Genomic DNA, 16,320 nt, shown 5'->3' on the forward strand with positions numbered 1-16,320 from the left:
CGTTTCATTCACCGGAGGGAAGGCACATCCAAAAAAAAACATTTTTAACGTTACTAACGTTACGAAACTGTCCTGAAGAAAAGGGGTAGCTCTGCTATCAAGTCCATAGAACAACATTTTACAACCGCTGCTGCCGTTCCCCGTACAGGGCACAGGTTCCGTGCTCCCCCTCCTGCGCAGGAGCCAGGCTCTCTCGAATGCCCTCAGCGCCGGCTACGACCAGCCTCTCATACTGCCGTGGGCCCCACCGATCAAGTAGCCTGCTCCGCCTCTATGCAGGTGCACTCCGGCTGCTCCACAGCCGGGATGGGGTGCTTAAGAGCGGTTGGCGCTGCAGCTGGGGTAGACTTCAGGTCTGGTGCCACCTCCATTGCGGCCGGGCGGACTGCCGGAGCTGACGTCATCACTGGTGCGGCCAGACTCGGGGCCGGGGAAGATGTCATCGGGGTTGCGGCTTGACTCGGGGCCGGAGGAGATGTCATCTTGCTGTTGGTGTCCAGGAATGGGTTTCTGCAGAGTCCTGGCATCCCTGCACTTTACAGTTCTGGTTACATGCCGCTCCTCCACCTTCCCCCTTAGTTTTCGACAGCAGTCTCGCGGGACCCACTGTCCTTTGCAACTTCCTGCTCTGGGGATCACCGGATTCCGCCCACGTCCTTAGGGGGTGGGGCTTCAGCTTCGCTCCCTTTTCGGGGAAGAAGATGGCGAGGTTGTTGTTTTTGGCATCAAATATGGCGGGCAAGATGGCGGCAGTGCAAAAATTTTGAGCGTTTCACAGTTTACAGTCCAGAAAAGGCGCACTTCACCCAGGTTAGTAGATGGGGTAAGTATCCTGTTCGTGACGCCAGATTTGGGTTGTTGCGGACGAGGGCCGGGTCACTGCAGGGGCTGCTCGGATCCAGGTTCGTTACTGCGGCTCGAATGGTAGCTGGACCCGGGCTCGTACAGCCATCCGTCCTCACAACTGTAGGAAAGGGGGGTATTTACAAGGGATAGAGTCTTTGTCAGTGACGCCACCCGTGGGTTGCGGTGAGAGTTGGTAGCACCGCCGCTGCCTGGTGATGGGACGCCCGGGGCTGATGGAGCAGGGCAGCAGGATGGAATCCCCTCCACGGGTAGGGGAGGTGTAGTCCTGGGGCCCAGGGTGTACGGGAGTAATGGCTGCAGAGAATGTCATGCAGGGTTGGACCGGGGATCGATGGTGTACTCACAGTTCCAAAGATTTGCACACAAAGTTCAGTGGTAAACCAAATTGCCAGGGACCGGTTGCCTCCAGCGGGTGTATTCGGATCCCACACACAGATATACAGCCAGGGGCCCTTTCTTCTGCACTTTCTTGTCTGGACTAGTCCGCTTGTAACGGCCTTCGGACCGGATCCCCTCTTTTGGCACCGGTGGGCTACAACCCTGCCCCGGTCTACCTCAGGTTCCCCACGACCGGATCTCCGTCGCCTGTTGCCCTCACTGCCACCTAGTCAGCATCGCTAGTTCAGCTGTCCGGTGGTCCGGGGCTCCAACCCCGACTACTAGTCTCTCCAAGGAGCTCCAACTCCCTCCTGTCAGCTCTCCACTGACTACAGCTCAATCTCTCCAACACTCTTCTCTGTCACTTCCTGAGCTGTTCTCCTCAATCCCTCCCATTGTCCTGGGGGGGTGACTAGGGCCTGATTGGCTGGTGTATCCCTTTGTGGGGACTGTGTTGGTGCCAAAGAGGAGAATGGTCTGCATTTTGGTGGATTTGTGCAGGCTCTGTGACAACCTGGTTTTGCCAGGGCATCACAAATACACACACACACACACACACACACACACACTATACAGCATGCTCATATACGTAGATTTATTGAACAGAAAAGCTTCATGGGAGGGTTCCTTTAAGGCACTGCGAGTTTTATCCATATCACTGACTTCCAACAAGTGATTGTTAAAGGTAACGACCTGTTGTAATCAGTTCTCTTGAAGTAACCATCTGATTACTAACATTTTACTAGAAGACATTTCACATAAGTGTCAGGACTAATTTGTGTATACACGTAATATGTTACGTTCGTTTATGACATCTAGAATTTTGCTATATTTTTTTAGGAATTGATTTATGGTTTACAATTACACCTAAACCTTTGGCTTGTTGCTGACCTCAGAAAGGAAACCGGTGATAAGCCTGGCACTAAGCTGATACATGTAACACCTCCCCAGCATTTCTCAACTCATAGTTTTGATCAAGGTTGCTGTCTACTAATTAACTAAAGAATTATAGCGGCTTTCAGCATGTGAGCTGCAGTCAATCCTCCGATTATCTGCTGATGTGACATCTGGGAATATGATTTTACAAGGTGATATGTAGAGTCATTTGTCACAGCCCTTGCTATAAACCACTGACAAGGACAGTGCGGCGACTTTCTCCCACAGTATTGTGTATGTCTCAGTATGACCATTTTACCACTTTTATAATGGTTTGTTGCATTTAATAAGCCAACAGAAATAATATTTGTTGAATTAATATTTTGATAAAATAATTATTTCACGTAATAAAGATTATAAGAAGTGGATGCTAATTTGGGACTTAGAACTAGTACAGTATGTGAATTATATATGATAACAGACCATAGCAATCTTTTCAGTAAAGCTAAATTCCCACAATGAGTTTTTAATGCTGCAAATTTTCGTTACGTTTTTTAAAGCAGCGTACTACAGTTCCAGAAAAGTGGATGCATTTTTAAGGCAATTCCTTAAAGGGATTATCCACTACTTTTACAATAATGGCCCAACTTTAGGATAGGTTATAAATGACTGATTGTCCATAGTCCAACACCCCGCACGCCCACCGATCAGCTGTTGTCGGACCCGGTAGCGGCAGCAGGCAGCCAGAAATGCTCAGTACCAGAGTTGCTCCGTCTTCAGATAGCGGCCGGGTACTGCACGTGCAGTACTCGCCCATGGCTGCTATTAGAAGATGGAGCAGCTCCGGAACTGAGTTTTTCCAGCTGCCTGCTACTGCAGTTGGCCCCGAGAATAGCTGATCGGTGGGGGTACAGGGTGTTGAGCCGTAGCCAATCAGACATTGATGACCTATCCAAAAGATAACAATAACGAATAACGTTCGGAACACCATTCTAAGTCTGAACTGGGTGCAAAAAACCTAAAAAAATCACTATGGGGAGATAAGGTATGCACACCAGTGACTATGTAAGGGGAATACATGGAATAGCAGAAACTGCTGTGTGAATACTGACTTGAAAAATCCAATAGCTATATGAAGAGTGAAAATGTGAAAAATGGAATCTGCATTACTGCCATGAACATATGAATCAAGAGAAATTTAGCTACTGAATTGATCAATGCAATAGAGCCCCAACACTACGCCAAAGTATTTCTCTACGTTGGGGTCCCTAGCTTGTGTGTGTCCTCTCATGTAGTTAAAAAACTTACCGTGTAAGTATATATATACCTTATCTCCCCATAGCTATCCAAAAGATAAGCCATCAATGTTAAAGTAGTGGAACAGCAGACAGTTTGTAGTGTAAAACACTGACCTTCATTTTGTTTTATGGCTGAAAGTGGGAGGAACCCGTACCTACAACTTTATGGGTATGTGGACACCTTGAGTATTTTGTAGTAGATATTTCTGCATCAAAATTCAGAGTATGGCGTGTAATATACTTGCGATTTTGCCAAGTTTTTTCTTACTGGCATTATTTTCCTATTCATTTGACTGGTTCCCTTTAAATTGCCATTTCACTAGAGCAGTGTATTCCACTTTTAGAGTAGTCGATGCATAGATGGCTTGTTTAGTACATTTTTCCAGAGTTACTATGTCTCAGAATAATCTTCTAATATTTTTGAAATATTTCACAGCATACTGATACATCCGCTTATCTAACTTGTGCCGATATAACCTTGTCAGAACTCCAGAGTTTAATCAGAATTCCTACATTCTGACACTAAAATAATATTGCAATATATTCACTCACAAACACCAAGATATATGTATACGTTGTCAAGTCCTTTGTAAATAATGATTTAAGGTTGGCAGCATTTTACTATATCAATAAATTGTTTGCTAAAAGAATGAATAGGCTTTAAGAAAGGCTATTCTTCCGAGGGAGACAGACGCCTGAAGTGTAGAGACAGGGACAGGCAAGCAAACACTTGAAATGCTTCATAGTATTTCTCATGGTCCTCTATGTTAGATCATTTTATAGACACATAGAGGTATAGTATCTTAACTGCTACGGTTTTAAAGGCAACTTGTCATCAGGGTCACGCTTCACGTGGTATGCCTGGAAAATAGCTGAAATATTGCAGCAATATAGTAGGAAATGTGCCATTTTAGAAAAAACCTACTTGGAAAAGCTGGCTGGCCCAACTCTCTTAACGGACAGGTCTGTTTGTATAGGGAGAGACTTTTCAGTCAAAGGGATTGGGTTGGGAACAAGCCTCTGAGGACCTTCCTCGGACTGGACCTCCTCGGACTAGACGGCCAAGATTGTCTCTAGCTCAGTAATATTTTTTCTACAAGTAAAGGTTAATGGGCTGCAATAACAGAGTAGGCCTCTAATTCATGGCATCAAGAATCAGATGTTAGGTCCCCTCTAAATGTAAAGTAAAGCTCCACCTCTTACCGTGTAATTTACATTCTATGCTGATTCATTTCTCGGTATATACTGTATGTATAGTGGGGGAGTTCAGTTTTTCGGATACAGAGTTGTAACAGGGAGTAATTATGTCCTGATGTCACAAGGGTCTAGGTTGTGTATTTCTATATTTGTGCTAAAAATGTTATTAGTTATGACAGATTATTACTGTCTACTTAGCTTATATCACAATAAGTTGCACAAGACTTGATGTATTTTTCATTTTCTTTCAGACATCCCTTTTAATGATGATCATGGGAGAATTGGAGCCATCAGCAGGGAAAATTAAACACAGCGGAAGGATATCATTTTCTCCTCAAGTGTCCTGGATCATGCCTGGAACTATCAAGGAGAACATTGTGTTTGGTGTCTCGTATGACCAGTACAGATATCTAAGTGTCATAAAAGCCTGCCAATTGGAAGAGGTATACATTATATTTTCATTGACTTACATAATTATAAAACGGTTCATACAAATGGGTAAAAAGATTGTCATATGGCGTGGATGGCCTATCTTCAGGTAGGCTCTTACCAGATGATCGGTGTGGGTGCTGGGTGTTGGATCCCTACCGATCTGATACTGATGGCCTATTCTAAAAATAGGTAATCTATATCATATGACTAGACAACCCTTTTAGAGGATGTTTGATACATTAAATTTCAAAATATTGATTGCCAAGGAGGTGTACATCAACAGTATTTTAAATTCAATTAGTGTGTAGAAACTCACATTGGTCTCACAATGTAAATGAAAGGGCTTGAGCACTACTTGGACAACTCCTGCTCATTCCTCATGTTTTCCTCCATTAAAATAAAAAAGTGGCCACTCTTCTCCCGTGCTGGAGCGGTTCTAGAGGTGTTGGCACTCGCATTGCCAGGGCTCATGTGAATTTGTTATATCACCTGAGCACCACATCCGGTCATTGCCAGCTTCACTGTCACTGCTGTCAGATGAATAATTAATTAACAGGAAATGAGATCTGTGGCTGGCCACTCACTTCCTGTTAATTATTCATACTTCTGAAGGCGGTGATAGTAAAGCTGGCAGTGATTGGGTGTGGTGTTCGGGTGATATAACAACCTCATATGAGGCTCAGGAACACGAATGCCAACACCACTGGAATCGCGCAGGCAGCAGAGGTGACAATAAGCTTTTTTATTTTAATGGTGACAAACATGGGGAATGAGAATTGATTGTCCAGGTAGTGAACAACCCCTTTAAGAAAAATCTATACTATTAATGTTATTTTCCTTTGGAGTCTACAAATGCACATGTGGCGCCCTGGACAAGCCAGGGGCCACAGATAACAACACACACCCACCCCCAGCAGTTCACAGCAGACATCCCCAAAGTGACCTGCTTTCTGCCTCGGGCTGAGACAGACACACCAGGTGGGCGGAGTCAGGAGATGGAGATGCCCACCCAGGAGTTAGCTGGCCTGAGGCACGAAGCAAGCCCAGTCAAGTCCTAGGAGAGGAAGAGAGAGGAGGTCTGCAGAGAGGCAGACGTAGACTGGGGCCTAGGTTGGAGCCTAGGGCCCTCGTGTAGAGAGTGAGGCAGATGGTAGTGACCGTCTGCGAGAGCCGGGGAGACAGCTTGGTGGAACCATAGGTAGCCGGGGCTGGGCGGTGGCCCACCGGTACTGAGTGGGGAGCCAGCTGGAAGCCGGAGCGCAGTAGGAGCATGCACGGAGGCGAAAGAAAGGACTTACACCACCAAACTGGGTCAGGGGAGAAACAACAACCGCAGCCGTCTGTGGGACCCGTCCATCCAGCCGTGTGTTTTCCTGAGAACTGTGTCATCATCATTACCGGCTGAGTGAGTACCAACGTGCCGTGCGGCACCGCGCTGCCCCCGCGACCCTGCACCTCACCAGGCCCCGTAACCCGCCTGCTACCCATCCACCTACCTCACCGGGCCCCGGGACAACCAACCCCCTACCCACGGAGGGGAGAACTAACATCTAGCTGCTCCATACCATCACTCCCGGGATCCCCGTCCAGAGCAGCGGTGGTGTCTCAATCTCACCACAACCGTGGGTGGCGTCACGGACAATCTCCCTTACCAAATCCCCTTTTACTGTGGAGCCTGGGATCACAGACCGGGTCACGCCACCGTGATACCCACAGAAGTGACCTCGGATCTGAGTACCCCCCTGGTCCCCGGGCGACACACACACATGGGGAGAATATAGAAACTCCATGCAGAAATTGCCCTTCCCAGCAGTGCAAGGCAACAGTGTAACTACATAAACTGCCATAGTTTGTGGGATTTTTCAAAAGTTGTAATAGCATAAGGGATTTTATAAAAGGAAAAAAAAAAGAGGCTTCACATCATTTGGGTGGTCCCTGCTGGAGTTGAAGTGATGACATTTTAACAAATTGTTGTTACCACTACTTCACCTCCTCTTCAGTGAGGCTGGAGTATTCACCTGAAAGAGTGGTGCCATCAATGTAGGATATGTGAACCAGCGGAGTGTTGGCTGTAGCACTTGAGCGACAAGTTATTTTGGGGGTAAGTAATGACTATTTCTTTATTTGGTAACATTTCCTTCTCTAGCACACTTTGGAAAAATCTTGGAAAACCTTTTTAAAAGTTAGATGATGTTTGAAGTATTGTCCATATAAGATGACTCATTTTTGAGAAAATGTCAGTTACAATATTGATGAATGTCAAGAACATGTTGAAAAGAAACAACACATAATCAGAGGTTTTTGTAACTATATTGTTAACTTTGTGGTAGAAGACATTAAGAAGAGGTACAAAAGGAAAGCAATGGACTTGGCTGTCTTAAGGCTGTGTGTGTATTGGTGTGAACGGTCCTGTTTAGTTATTACCTTTCCATCTCATCTATTGTATGTACACAAAACAATAATTAAATTAAGTAAATCATGTGATGTACTCATAAATGAGTCTTTTAACTGAAACATGTTGCACAATTGAGCTGTTAAGTTAGATGTCACTTTTTTATCATGCCAGGAAAATATATTTTCACCCCTAATTTGACAATTTGAGAGGAGATAGCCAAAAATATGTATATTGATTTTTAAGCCAGAGGTGTAACGATGGTGGGCTACGAGGGGTGGTGGACTCATTAGCTGGAGTATCTACCTTATTTCCTGGCATATAAGACAACTTTTTAACCCCTGAAAATCTTCTCAAAAGTCGGGGTCATCTTATACGCCGAGTGACGTCTTATACAGTGTATAATTAGGTAATTTATAAGCCCTCCTTGTCTCCAATCTCGCAGTGAGGTTCCCACAAAAAAATATTCTCACCTGTCCTCCGTTCCCACTGTGTCTTCAGCTGCTTCTTGCAGACCACAGGCACTTAGACCTCTTGGTGATAGCGTCCAGTGCACGGAGCCGCCGTTGCAGGCTGCCATCATGGCTTTACTGCAGTTGAATGCTTTACGACTGTGATGCAAAGCATTCAACTGCAGTAAAGCGCTGACAGCAGCGTAAGCCCTGTGCTTTGGACGCGATCATGGAGGGGTCTATGTGCCTGCGGTCCGCAAGAAGCACCCCTTGATGATCACGTCCGGTGCACGGAACTGCTGCGGCACCACCGCCATAAAGCATTCAACTGGGGCACATTACATTTTACTGGGTTCTATTTTTATTTTTGACATTTTCCAGTAGCGGCAGCATTTTCTACCCTAGGCTTATACTCAAGTCAATAAGGTTTCCCATTTTTTGTGATAAAATAGGGGCCTCGGCTTATACTCAAGTATATAAGGTATATCCCAAACTCTATATTTTAACTGGAAAAGTTGGGGGTCGTCTTATACACTGGAAAATACGGTAGGTAAAAGGTTAGAAAAGAAAACTGAATAATAGTCATGGAAGTGAGAATTTGATAGGACTAGGAGAATTTGTTAGCCCACTGATATTTTGTACTTGAGATTTCATTGTTGGCTTAAAAGGGTTGTCTGGTCTAAAACAACAAGTCTGCAGTCAGTCTATGTGTCCGTCTATCTGACTGCAGACTTGTGAATCCTCTCATTGCACTCAGTGAGAATTGTCCGGTGTCAGCGCCAGGAACGCGATATGCATACTCCTGGCTAGAATCCATCTAAATCAGGGGTGGACAATTAATTTTCCCAAGGGGCAACATGAGAGACCATGAGCGGAGTGGAGGGCAGAATCAATAGACTGATATTATTATAAAATAATCATTATAATTAATATTAATTGTATTACTTAATATTGAACAGAATTATGTATGCTGACATACCCTATATAGCCTATGAGCCCCCACATAGCCCCTTTATACAGTTTAAGCCGCGATACAGACCTCCACACACAGTTTGAGCCCCCACACAGCCCCTATATACAGTATGAGCCCCCCAGAGCCTCTCTATGTACAGTATGAGCCCACACACAGCCTCTATATATATACTGTATATACAGCGTTAACCACTTAGCCTACTAAATACAACATGAGCCCTCACATGCTATTCTTTATACATTATGAGCCCCACATAGCCTCTTAAATATAGCATGAGCCCTCACATAGCCTTCTATATGCATTATAAGAGGCTATGTGGTGTTCATATACATTATGCACACTATGTAGCTTCCTAAATACAGCATGAGCCTTCACATAGCCTCCGATGTACATTAGAAGACCCATAGCTTCCTATATACATTATGAGTTACACATAACCTCCGAGTCCTTTATACTTTTTGAGACCCATTATAGCCTCCTATATACTTTATGAGCCACTTATAGCCCCTTACATACTTTATGGGCTCATCCTAGCCTCTATGATACCTTTTGAGCCCCACATAGTCTCCTATGTATATTATGAGCCCATATACAAATGAAAAACCTCGCTCCCATTTCTCCAGTGTCTCCTGTGGACTAATTCTCCGTACAGCAGATGCGCAGGTGTAACTGTGTCGCCAGGGGTTAAGGGGATACCCAGAACCGGGCCAAGGGGTTGCTTCTGGAAAGGGGATCACGGTGTCGTGGCCCGGTCCGTGCTCCCTGGTTCCACAATAAAAAGGGGGGTTATGTTCGTGACGCCACCCGTGGAATGTGATCAGAGATGACCACCGCTGCTGCAGAACCTCCGGGGTGATGGAAGGCAGCTTGAGATGGGACGGCTCCCCACGGGTAGAGCCTTTTCCCCGGGGCAGTATGTTAGTCTATGGGGGGAGTGCAGGACACGAGCACAATAAACAGGCAGACTCACGGTTTTGCAGTTTCTTTGTCTTTTACTGATGATGTTATTCAGCAGAGTACTGTCCACGGAGTCTGTGAGGGGTTCAGGGTTTCTCCCACCCAGCCGGGCCGTTTTGGCTTCCTTGCCTGCACTGTGTGTCTGTGGCCCTGCTGCTGCGTGAACTATGCAGCTGGCTCTGTGCTCCTCGGTACCGACCTGACAGGCAACTCGAGTCCTTACTAGTATGTTCCTGAACTCTGCGCTTGTTGCTTGTGTCTGTGGTACAGGTGAAAGATCTGGAATCTTCACTTCTCTGGTGGTAACTGTGCAGTATGTAACCTGCAGTCTCGGATCCAGCATCCGTTCTGTGTGCTCCACTGGGATGAACTCAGCAATGCTCTGCCTCCCAGGAATGTTCTCTGTGTACTCTTTCTCCTTTCCTCAGACCCTCAGCTAGGCCTGGAATTGGTCAGTGGATCCTGAGGTGAGCTAAAGCCAGCTTCCAACCTGCAGAGATCCTGTCTCCTCAGTGCTCTGCACTGAACTTCCAAACTGAAACTACTCCTGACCATTTCCTCCCCCCCACCAGAATATACAGGGAAGCAGCTTGGTCTCCCCCTTCTGGCCAGGAGGTCTTGGTGTTGTGTGTGGGGAGTTAACCCTTTGTGTTGTTACTGTGGCAACCCTGGGGTGCCACATTCCCCCTTAGTGAAGAACAGTACTCCGGGACTGTGAAAGAAACAAACAAGTTATGAACAACAAGTGTATATATAAATACAGAGTCTCAAAAGGAAAAAATACAAAAACCTTAAAGCTCAAAAAGAGTCCAAAATGTTCAAAAATATATAAGTGTTCATACAGTATAGTCTCTGTAGGTACTGGGCTTTTGGTCTTAACGTTGCAATTAAATAAACATTTCAATCAACAAACACTTCTTAAAGGTGTCTCTACTCTGGTCGTAAGTGCAATAGACCTCACGGCCCTCGGGCCACCAACAATGTGATCAAGTTGTAACTCTCCGTGCTGCCACCTTACACCACTCTTCTCTCACCTTTTCTGTACACTAAACTGTTACGGTTTTTCATATAAACATTATAACATATGTACATTTTATATGCAATTTCACATTAGTCTTTATATCTTTCTGGTATCTGACCCTGAGTACTACGCTGTGACCTGCGTACTGCTGGTGTACTGGGTGTACTTAGCATAATGGTGTGAGTGGAAGTGTACCTATTTGGTGTTTCTGGTACTTGTGAGGATGGGGGGCTGACTGTAGGACTGGCAAGCTCACTGGGACCAGGAATCTGTTCTTCCTCTACGGTTTCAACTTCCAGTTCTTCTTGTCTTGAGACTTCTTGTGGTATGGGTTCTGATTGTGGTTCCACCACTTGAGGGAAGGCGATCATTGGGACTACTACTGCTCCATAGTAATTTGGCCATGTTTTTGGGAAATCTCCTAAGACTGTATGGAATACATCTTCTTCCTTCTTGACAGGTTGTACCTGTATGGGTAAGGTGACTTCTGGTGTCTTCAGGGTTTCAGGACACGGTTTGAGTTGATCTCTTGACACGACAGCTGATGTCCTTCCTTCATCCTTACTGATGAGACACACTTTGGGATTATCCATACTGGATGGTAAGACTGTATATGGGGTGGTTTCCCACTGATTATCCAATTTGTTTGTGCGCCGTTTCCTCTTGAGAACTTGGTCACCAGGTTGCAATGGGGTTGCTAGAGCATGCTGGTTGAAGGTTCTCTCCTGTCTTCCCCTAGCTTGTTGGAGACTTTTCTCTACGCACTCTTGTACTTGGCGATACTGCTGCTGACGTAGGGTATCCCAATTGGATTCTTGAACTTCCGCATCTGGCTTCAGAATTCCCATATCTAGATCAATTGGCAGTTTACCGGGCCTTGCACGCATGAGGTAAGCGGGGGTGCAGTTTGTAGAACTCACCGGGACATGATTGTACAAGTCCACCAAGTCTGGCAATTTCTCTGGCCATTGATTTCTTTCTGACTCTGGTAAGGTCTTCAACAGGTCAATCACAATATGGTTCATCTTCTCACATAAGCCATTTGTTTGGGGATGGTATGCTGTTGTGCGGATCTTTTTACAGCCATACATGTTGCAGAATTCTTGGAAGATCTGTGATTCGAAAGCTGGACCTTGATCTGCAAGGACTTGTTCTGGGTAACCATGGGGTCTGCAAAAGTACGTCTGGAATGCTTTAGCTGCTGTTCTAGCTGTAAGGTCTTTCACGGGTACCACCACTAAGAAGCGTGAGTAATGGTCCACGATGGTTAAGGCATAGACATAGCCGGACCGGCTTGGTGACAACTTGACGTGGTCTAATGCGACTAGCTCGAGTGGTTGCTTTGTTACTATGGACTGGAGTGGAGCTCTCTGGTTCTGTTGATCCTTTCTTCTGAGGTTGCACGGTCCGCATTTTCTACACCAATCTTCAATTGATTTTCTCATGCCAACCCAGTAGAATCTTTCTCTTAAGAGCACTTCCAACTTTTTCCAACCAAAATGACCAGCACCGTCGTGGTAAGCTTCCAGAACCATCTTGACGTCTCTCTTGGGCACGATGATCTGCCAGACCAACTCATGTGTTTTTGGATTGGTGTGCCTTCTACAGAGCTTCCCTTGGTACAGGAACAATTTACCTCTCTCTTTCCAGAGATGTTGTGTCTCAGCTGGGGCATTCTGATTAGGGTATGCACCTTGTTGTGTAAGCAGTTCTTTCACTAGCTTCACAGCTGGATCACTGTCTTGTGTTTCAGCCCATCCGTGGTGTGCTAATGGGTTGAGAGTTGCCTGCTGTTGTTTTTGGTAGACACTTGGTTGATACTGTCCCACCTTAGGATGGTGAAAGGCCGGCAGCTCAATTTCTTCCAGTCCCTCCGGTTCCTCTTCCACGTCCCCCGAGCGTGGCATCCGGGATAAGGCATCTGCATTCCCATTCTTGTGGCCTGCCCTGTACTTGATGACAAAGTTGTAGTTTGACAGTCGGGCTATCCATCGCTGTTCCAGCGCACCTAGTTTTGCAGAATCCAGGTGGGTCAACGGATTGTTGTCAGTAAATATGGTAAATTCTGCAGCTGCCAGGTAGTGTTTGAAACGCTCTGTTACAGCCCAAACTACTGCCAGTAGTTCTAACTTGAAGGAGCTGTAATTCTCTGGGTTTCTTTCTGTAGGCCGGAGCTTCCTGCTTGCAAAGGCAATAACTTTCTCCTTGCCTTCCTGCTTTTGAGACAATACTGCTCCCAGTCCTACGTTGCTGGCATCCGTGTACAAAATGAAGGGTTGATGGTAATCTGGATATGCCAGGATCTCTTCTCCTGTCAGTGCCCACTTCAACTTCTTAAAGGACTCTTCTCTCTCATCACTCCACTGGAAAGGAGGATTTCGGGCTGCAGACTTCTTTGACTGTCCTACCAGGATGTCTTGAAGGGGAGCTGCTAGCTTCGTGAACCCTTTTATAAATCTTCTATAGTAGCCCACCAGTCCCAGGAATTGCCTCACCTCTTTCACGCTGGTGGGTCTCGGCCAATCTCTGATCACGGTAACTTTTTCAGGATCTGGTGCTACCCCTTCTGAGCTCACGACATGTCCCAGGTACTGTACCCTTGGCTTTAGAAGGTGACACTTGGATGGCTTGATTTTCATGCCGTATCCGGATAAGGCTTCAAACACTTCTGCCAGGTCTTGTAGATGCTGTTCATAGGTCTTGGAGTAGACTATGACGTCATCCAGGTACAGGAGGACAGTTTCAAAGTTCTTATGTCCTAGGCAGCACTCCATCAGTCGCTGGAAGGTTCCAGGTGCGTTGCAGAGTCCAAACGGCATACAATTGAACTCACAGAGGCCCATCGGCGTGGTGAACGCTGTCTTCTCCTTATCAGCCTCTGCCACAGGAACTTGCCAATACCCACTAGTCAGATCTAGGGTGGAAAAGTAAGTAGCGGATTTTAATGCAGCCAATGACTCTTCTATCCTAGGTAATGGGTATGCATCCTTGTGTGTAATGCGGTTGATCTGTCTGTAGTCTACGCACATCCTCATGGTCCCATCTTTTTTCTTAACTAGCACTAGTGGGGCTGCCCAGGGGCTACAACTGTCTCTTATTACCCCTGCTCCTTTCATTTCTTTGAGCATGTCTTTGGCGCATTGGTAGTGAGCCGGTGGTACTGGTCTATACCTCTCCTTTATGGGTGGATGGTTACCAGTGGGTATAGTGTGCTCTACCCCTTTGATCTGCCCAAAGTCTAATGGGTGTTTGCTGAATATTTGTTCATATTCTTTCACTACCCTGTATACTCCATGCTTTTGATGGGAGGGTGTAGAATCGGTACCTACATGTAGCTTTTGGCACCAATCCTCCAGCTTTCCCTCTGAGCCATTGTCCTCCACCTGATTTGACGGCTTCAAGGGCTCAACGGTGGTGATGGCGTTGTTATCAATTGTATATAGCTTAGCCATGGTAGCATACTTAGGTAGGGTGACCTCATCTTCCCCACAATTTAGAAGGCGTATTGGCACTCTCCCCCTGTGTACCTCAACTATTCCTCTGGCCGTCAGTACAGTGGGCCTACTATCTGAGTACACGGGTTCTACCAGGGCCTGATAGTCTCGCCCTCTGATGCCTATTGCAGCTCTACACCAGACCAGCATTTCTGTTTTGGGAGGAATTACAATAGGTATTGGGTCACTTACCCTTGCACTGCCAATTTCACCTCCTGACATTTCTACCTGCTGCTTCAGCATCAAGGCTTTAATTTCCTTCTGCAGGAGTCTCTGTTGCCCAGGTTTGGCAGTCTCGACGATCTGCTGCAAGACAGTAATTACCTCTGCAAAACAATTTTCAATTACATTCATTCCTAGCAGCATAGTTGGTTCACGTTCTCGTCGGTCAACATCAACAATGATAATACCCTGATTCTGCAATTCTACTCTCCCAATCTTAATGGTCATTTCTCTGAAACCAACCTGTGGTACTAATTCACCATTGCTAGCCCATATATTCAATGCAACATTAGATGGACCACTGCTAACGTCTGAATCAGCCCAGTACCTCTTATAAAGGACATGCGGAATTGATGATATTTGGGAACCAGTGTCCAGCAAGGCGTTGAGCGGAATGCCATCCAGCACGATGGGGATGACTGGACGTCCTCCCACATACTTGTCGTGCCAGGGTGAGGGACCTTGAGAGTTCATTCCTGAGGAGCGGCCCGCCTCCCCAGGGGATCCCCATTTAAAGCACATTCACGGGCAAAGTGACCTGGTTCCTTGCAACGGCGGCAAATGGGCTGTCCATCCGGCTGGTAGCGGTCGCTGGGTCGTCCTCTCGTCGCTTGGTATCTCCTAGGCCTCATCCATGGGACATCCTCCTTGCTGGTCGCCAGCTCAATCTTGGGTGCAGACTTGGATCCACGCAGCTCCTGGACGATTCTAGCCATGGAAGCAACAGTGTCTGTCAGGGCATCAAGCCTTTGATGGAGAGCCTCATTAGTGATGGGCTCCAGGTGGTTAGCAGCAGCCGCTGACATGGCCGATGTCACCGGCACTACTGGCTTCTGGGGTGCCACTGTAAGGTGTTGAACAGAGTCTATATCCTGCGGCTCCTCCACCTGCTGGAGGCGGATGGCTCTATCCTTTAGCTGGGCAAATGTTAGTCCTGGATCCTGGATCACCATCATGCTCAGTTGTCCCCGGTGGGAAGGGGATGAGAGTCCATCCAGGAATTGGTCTATCAGCAGCTTATCTGCTCCAGGGGCTAAGGCAGGTTCTGCTAATTTAAGTGCTCTGAGCGCCTCCTGTAAGTTTAAGGCAAAGTCTCTTGCGCTCTCTCTAGGTTTTTGCTTGCATCCAAAGAACCTCATTTTAGCCCGGCTGCCAACAGTGGATTCAAAAGCTGCTTTTAGTCCAGCTATTATATGCTCTACAGTGTCCTTTGCATCGTCCAGCCAGGATGTAACCTCCCGCTGGGCATTGCCAGTTAACTGTCCCATAAGCATACCAACACGCTGGGCTTCTGTCAGGGGGTACATGCTGTAGTAGATTTTTAGCTTTCCGATAAAGTCATTAAGTGTGTTGGGCTCACCTGAGTACTGCGGCAGCCACACTGCACCCGGGGTGTACGGCATCAGGAACGGCATGATAGGAGCCGCTGCACCGCCGGGTACAACAGCGTCTCCCTGCTGCGACATCTTTGCGCCCCCTTAGTTAATTTCACCAGTCTTCTTGACAGCAAGCCTGGGACACTTTTCTGCGTTTTCGTTCGGGTCGCAGCACCGAGCGCACCTCCTCTGCAAGCGGTGGGCGGAGTCTTAGTTTAGGCGCGATGTTTTCCCGCGCGTAGCAGGTAATGGCGTGATTAAAGATGGCGCCTGGAAAATTTTACCAATGATGTTTTTGGATTTTTCCAGGTATCTTTGCAAAGTTTAAAGTCCGTTCTTTGTTGCAACAATTCACAGTGCAAGTCTTTTATGCGATGCAATAAGT

At 46.6% G+C, this 16,320-nt stretch overlaps 1 protein-coding gene across 1 annotated transcript in view; it reads left to right on the forward strand.

Moving 5' to 3' along the window:
- The window catches only part of CFTR (CF transmembrane conductance regulator), a 227,079-nt gene that overhangs the window by 77,227 nt on the left and 133,532 nt on the right, over window positions 1–16,320 (forward strand). Inside the window, exon 11 of the mRNA XM_075345036.1 lies at window positions 4,868–5,059. Coding sequence (XP_075201151.1) covers window positions 4,868–5,059 — 192 coding nt within the window. The remainder of the gene's footprint in view (window positions 1–4,867; window positions 5,060–16,320) is intronic.

Source organism: Anomaloglossus baeobatrachus, chromosome 4 (genome assembly GCF_048569485.1).
Source record: "Anomaloglossus baeobatrachus isolate aAnoBae1 chromosome 4, aAnoBae1.hap1, whole genome shotgun sequence".
Taxonomy (NCBI): domain Eukaryota; kingdom Metazoa; phylum Chordata; class Amphibia; order Anura; family Aromobatidae; genus Anomaloglossus; species Anomaloglossus baeobatrachus.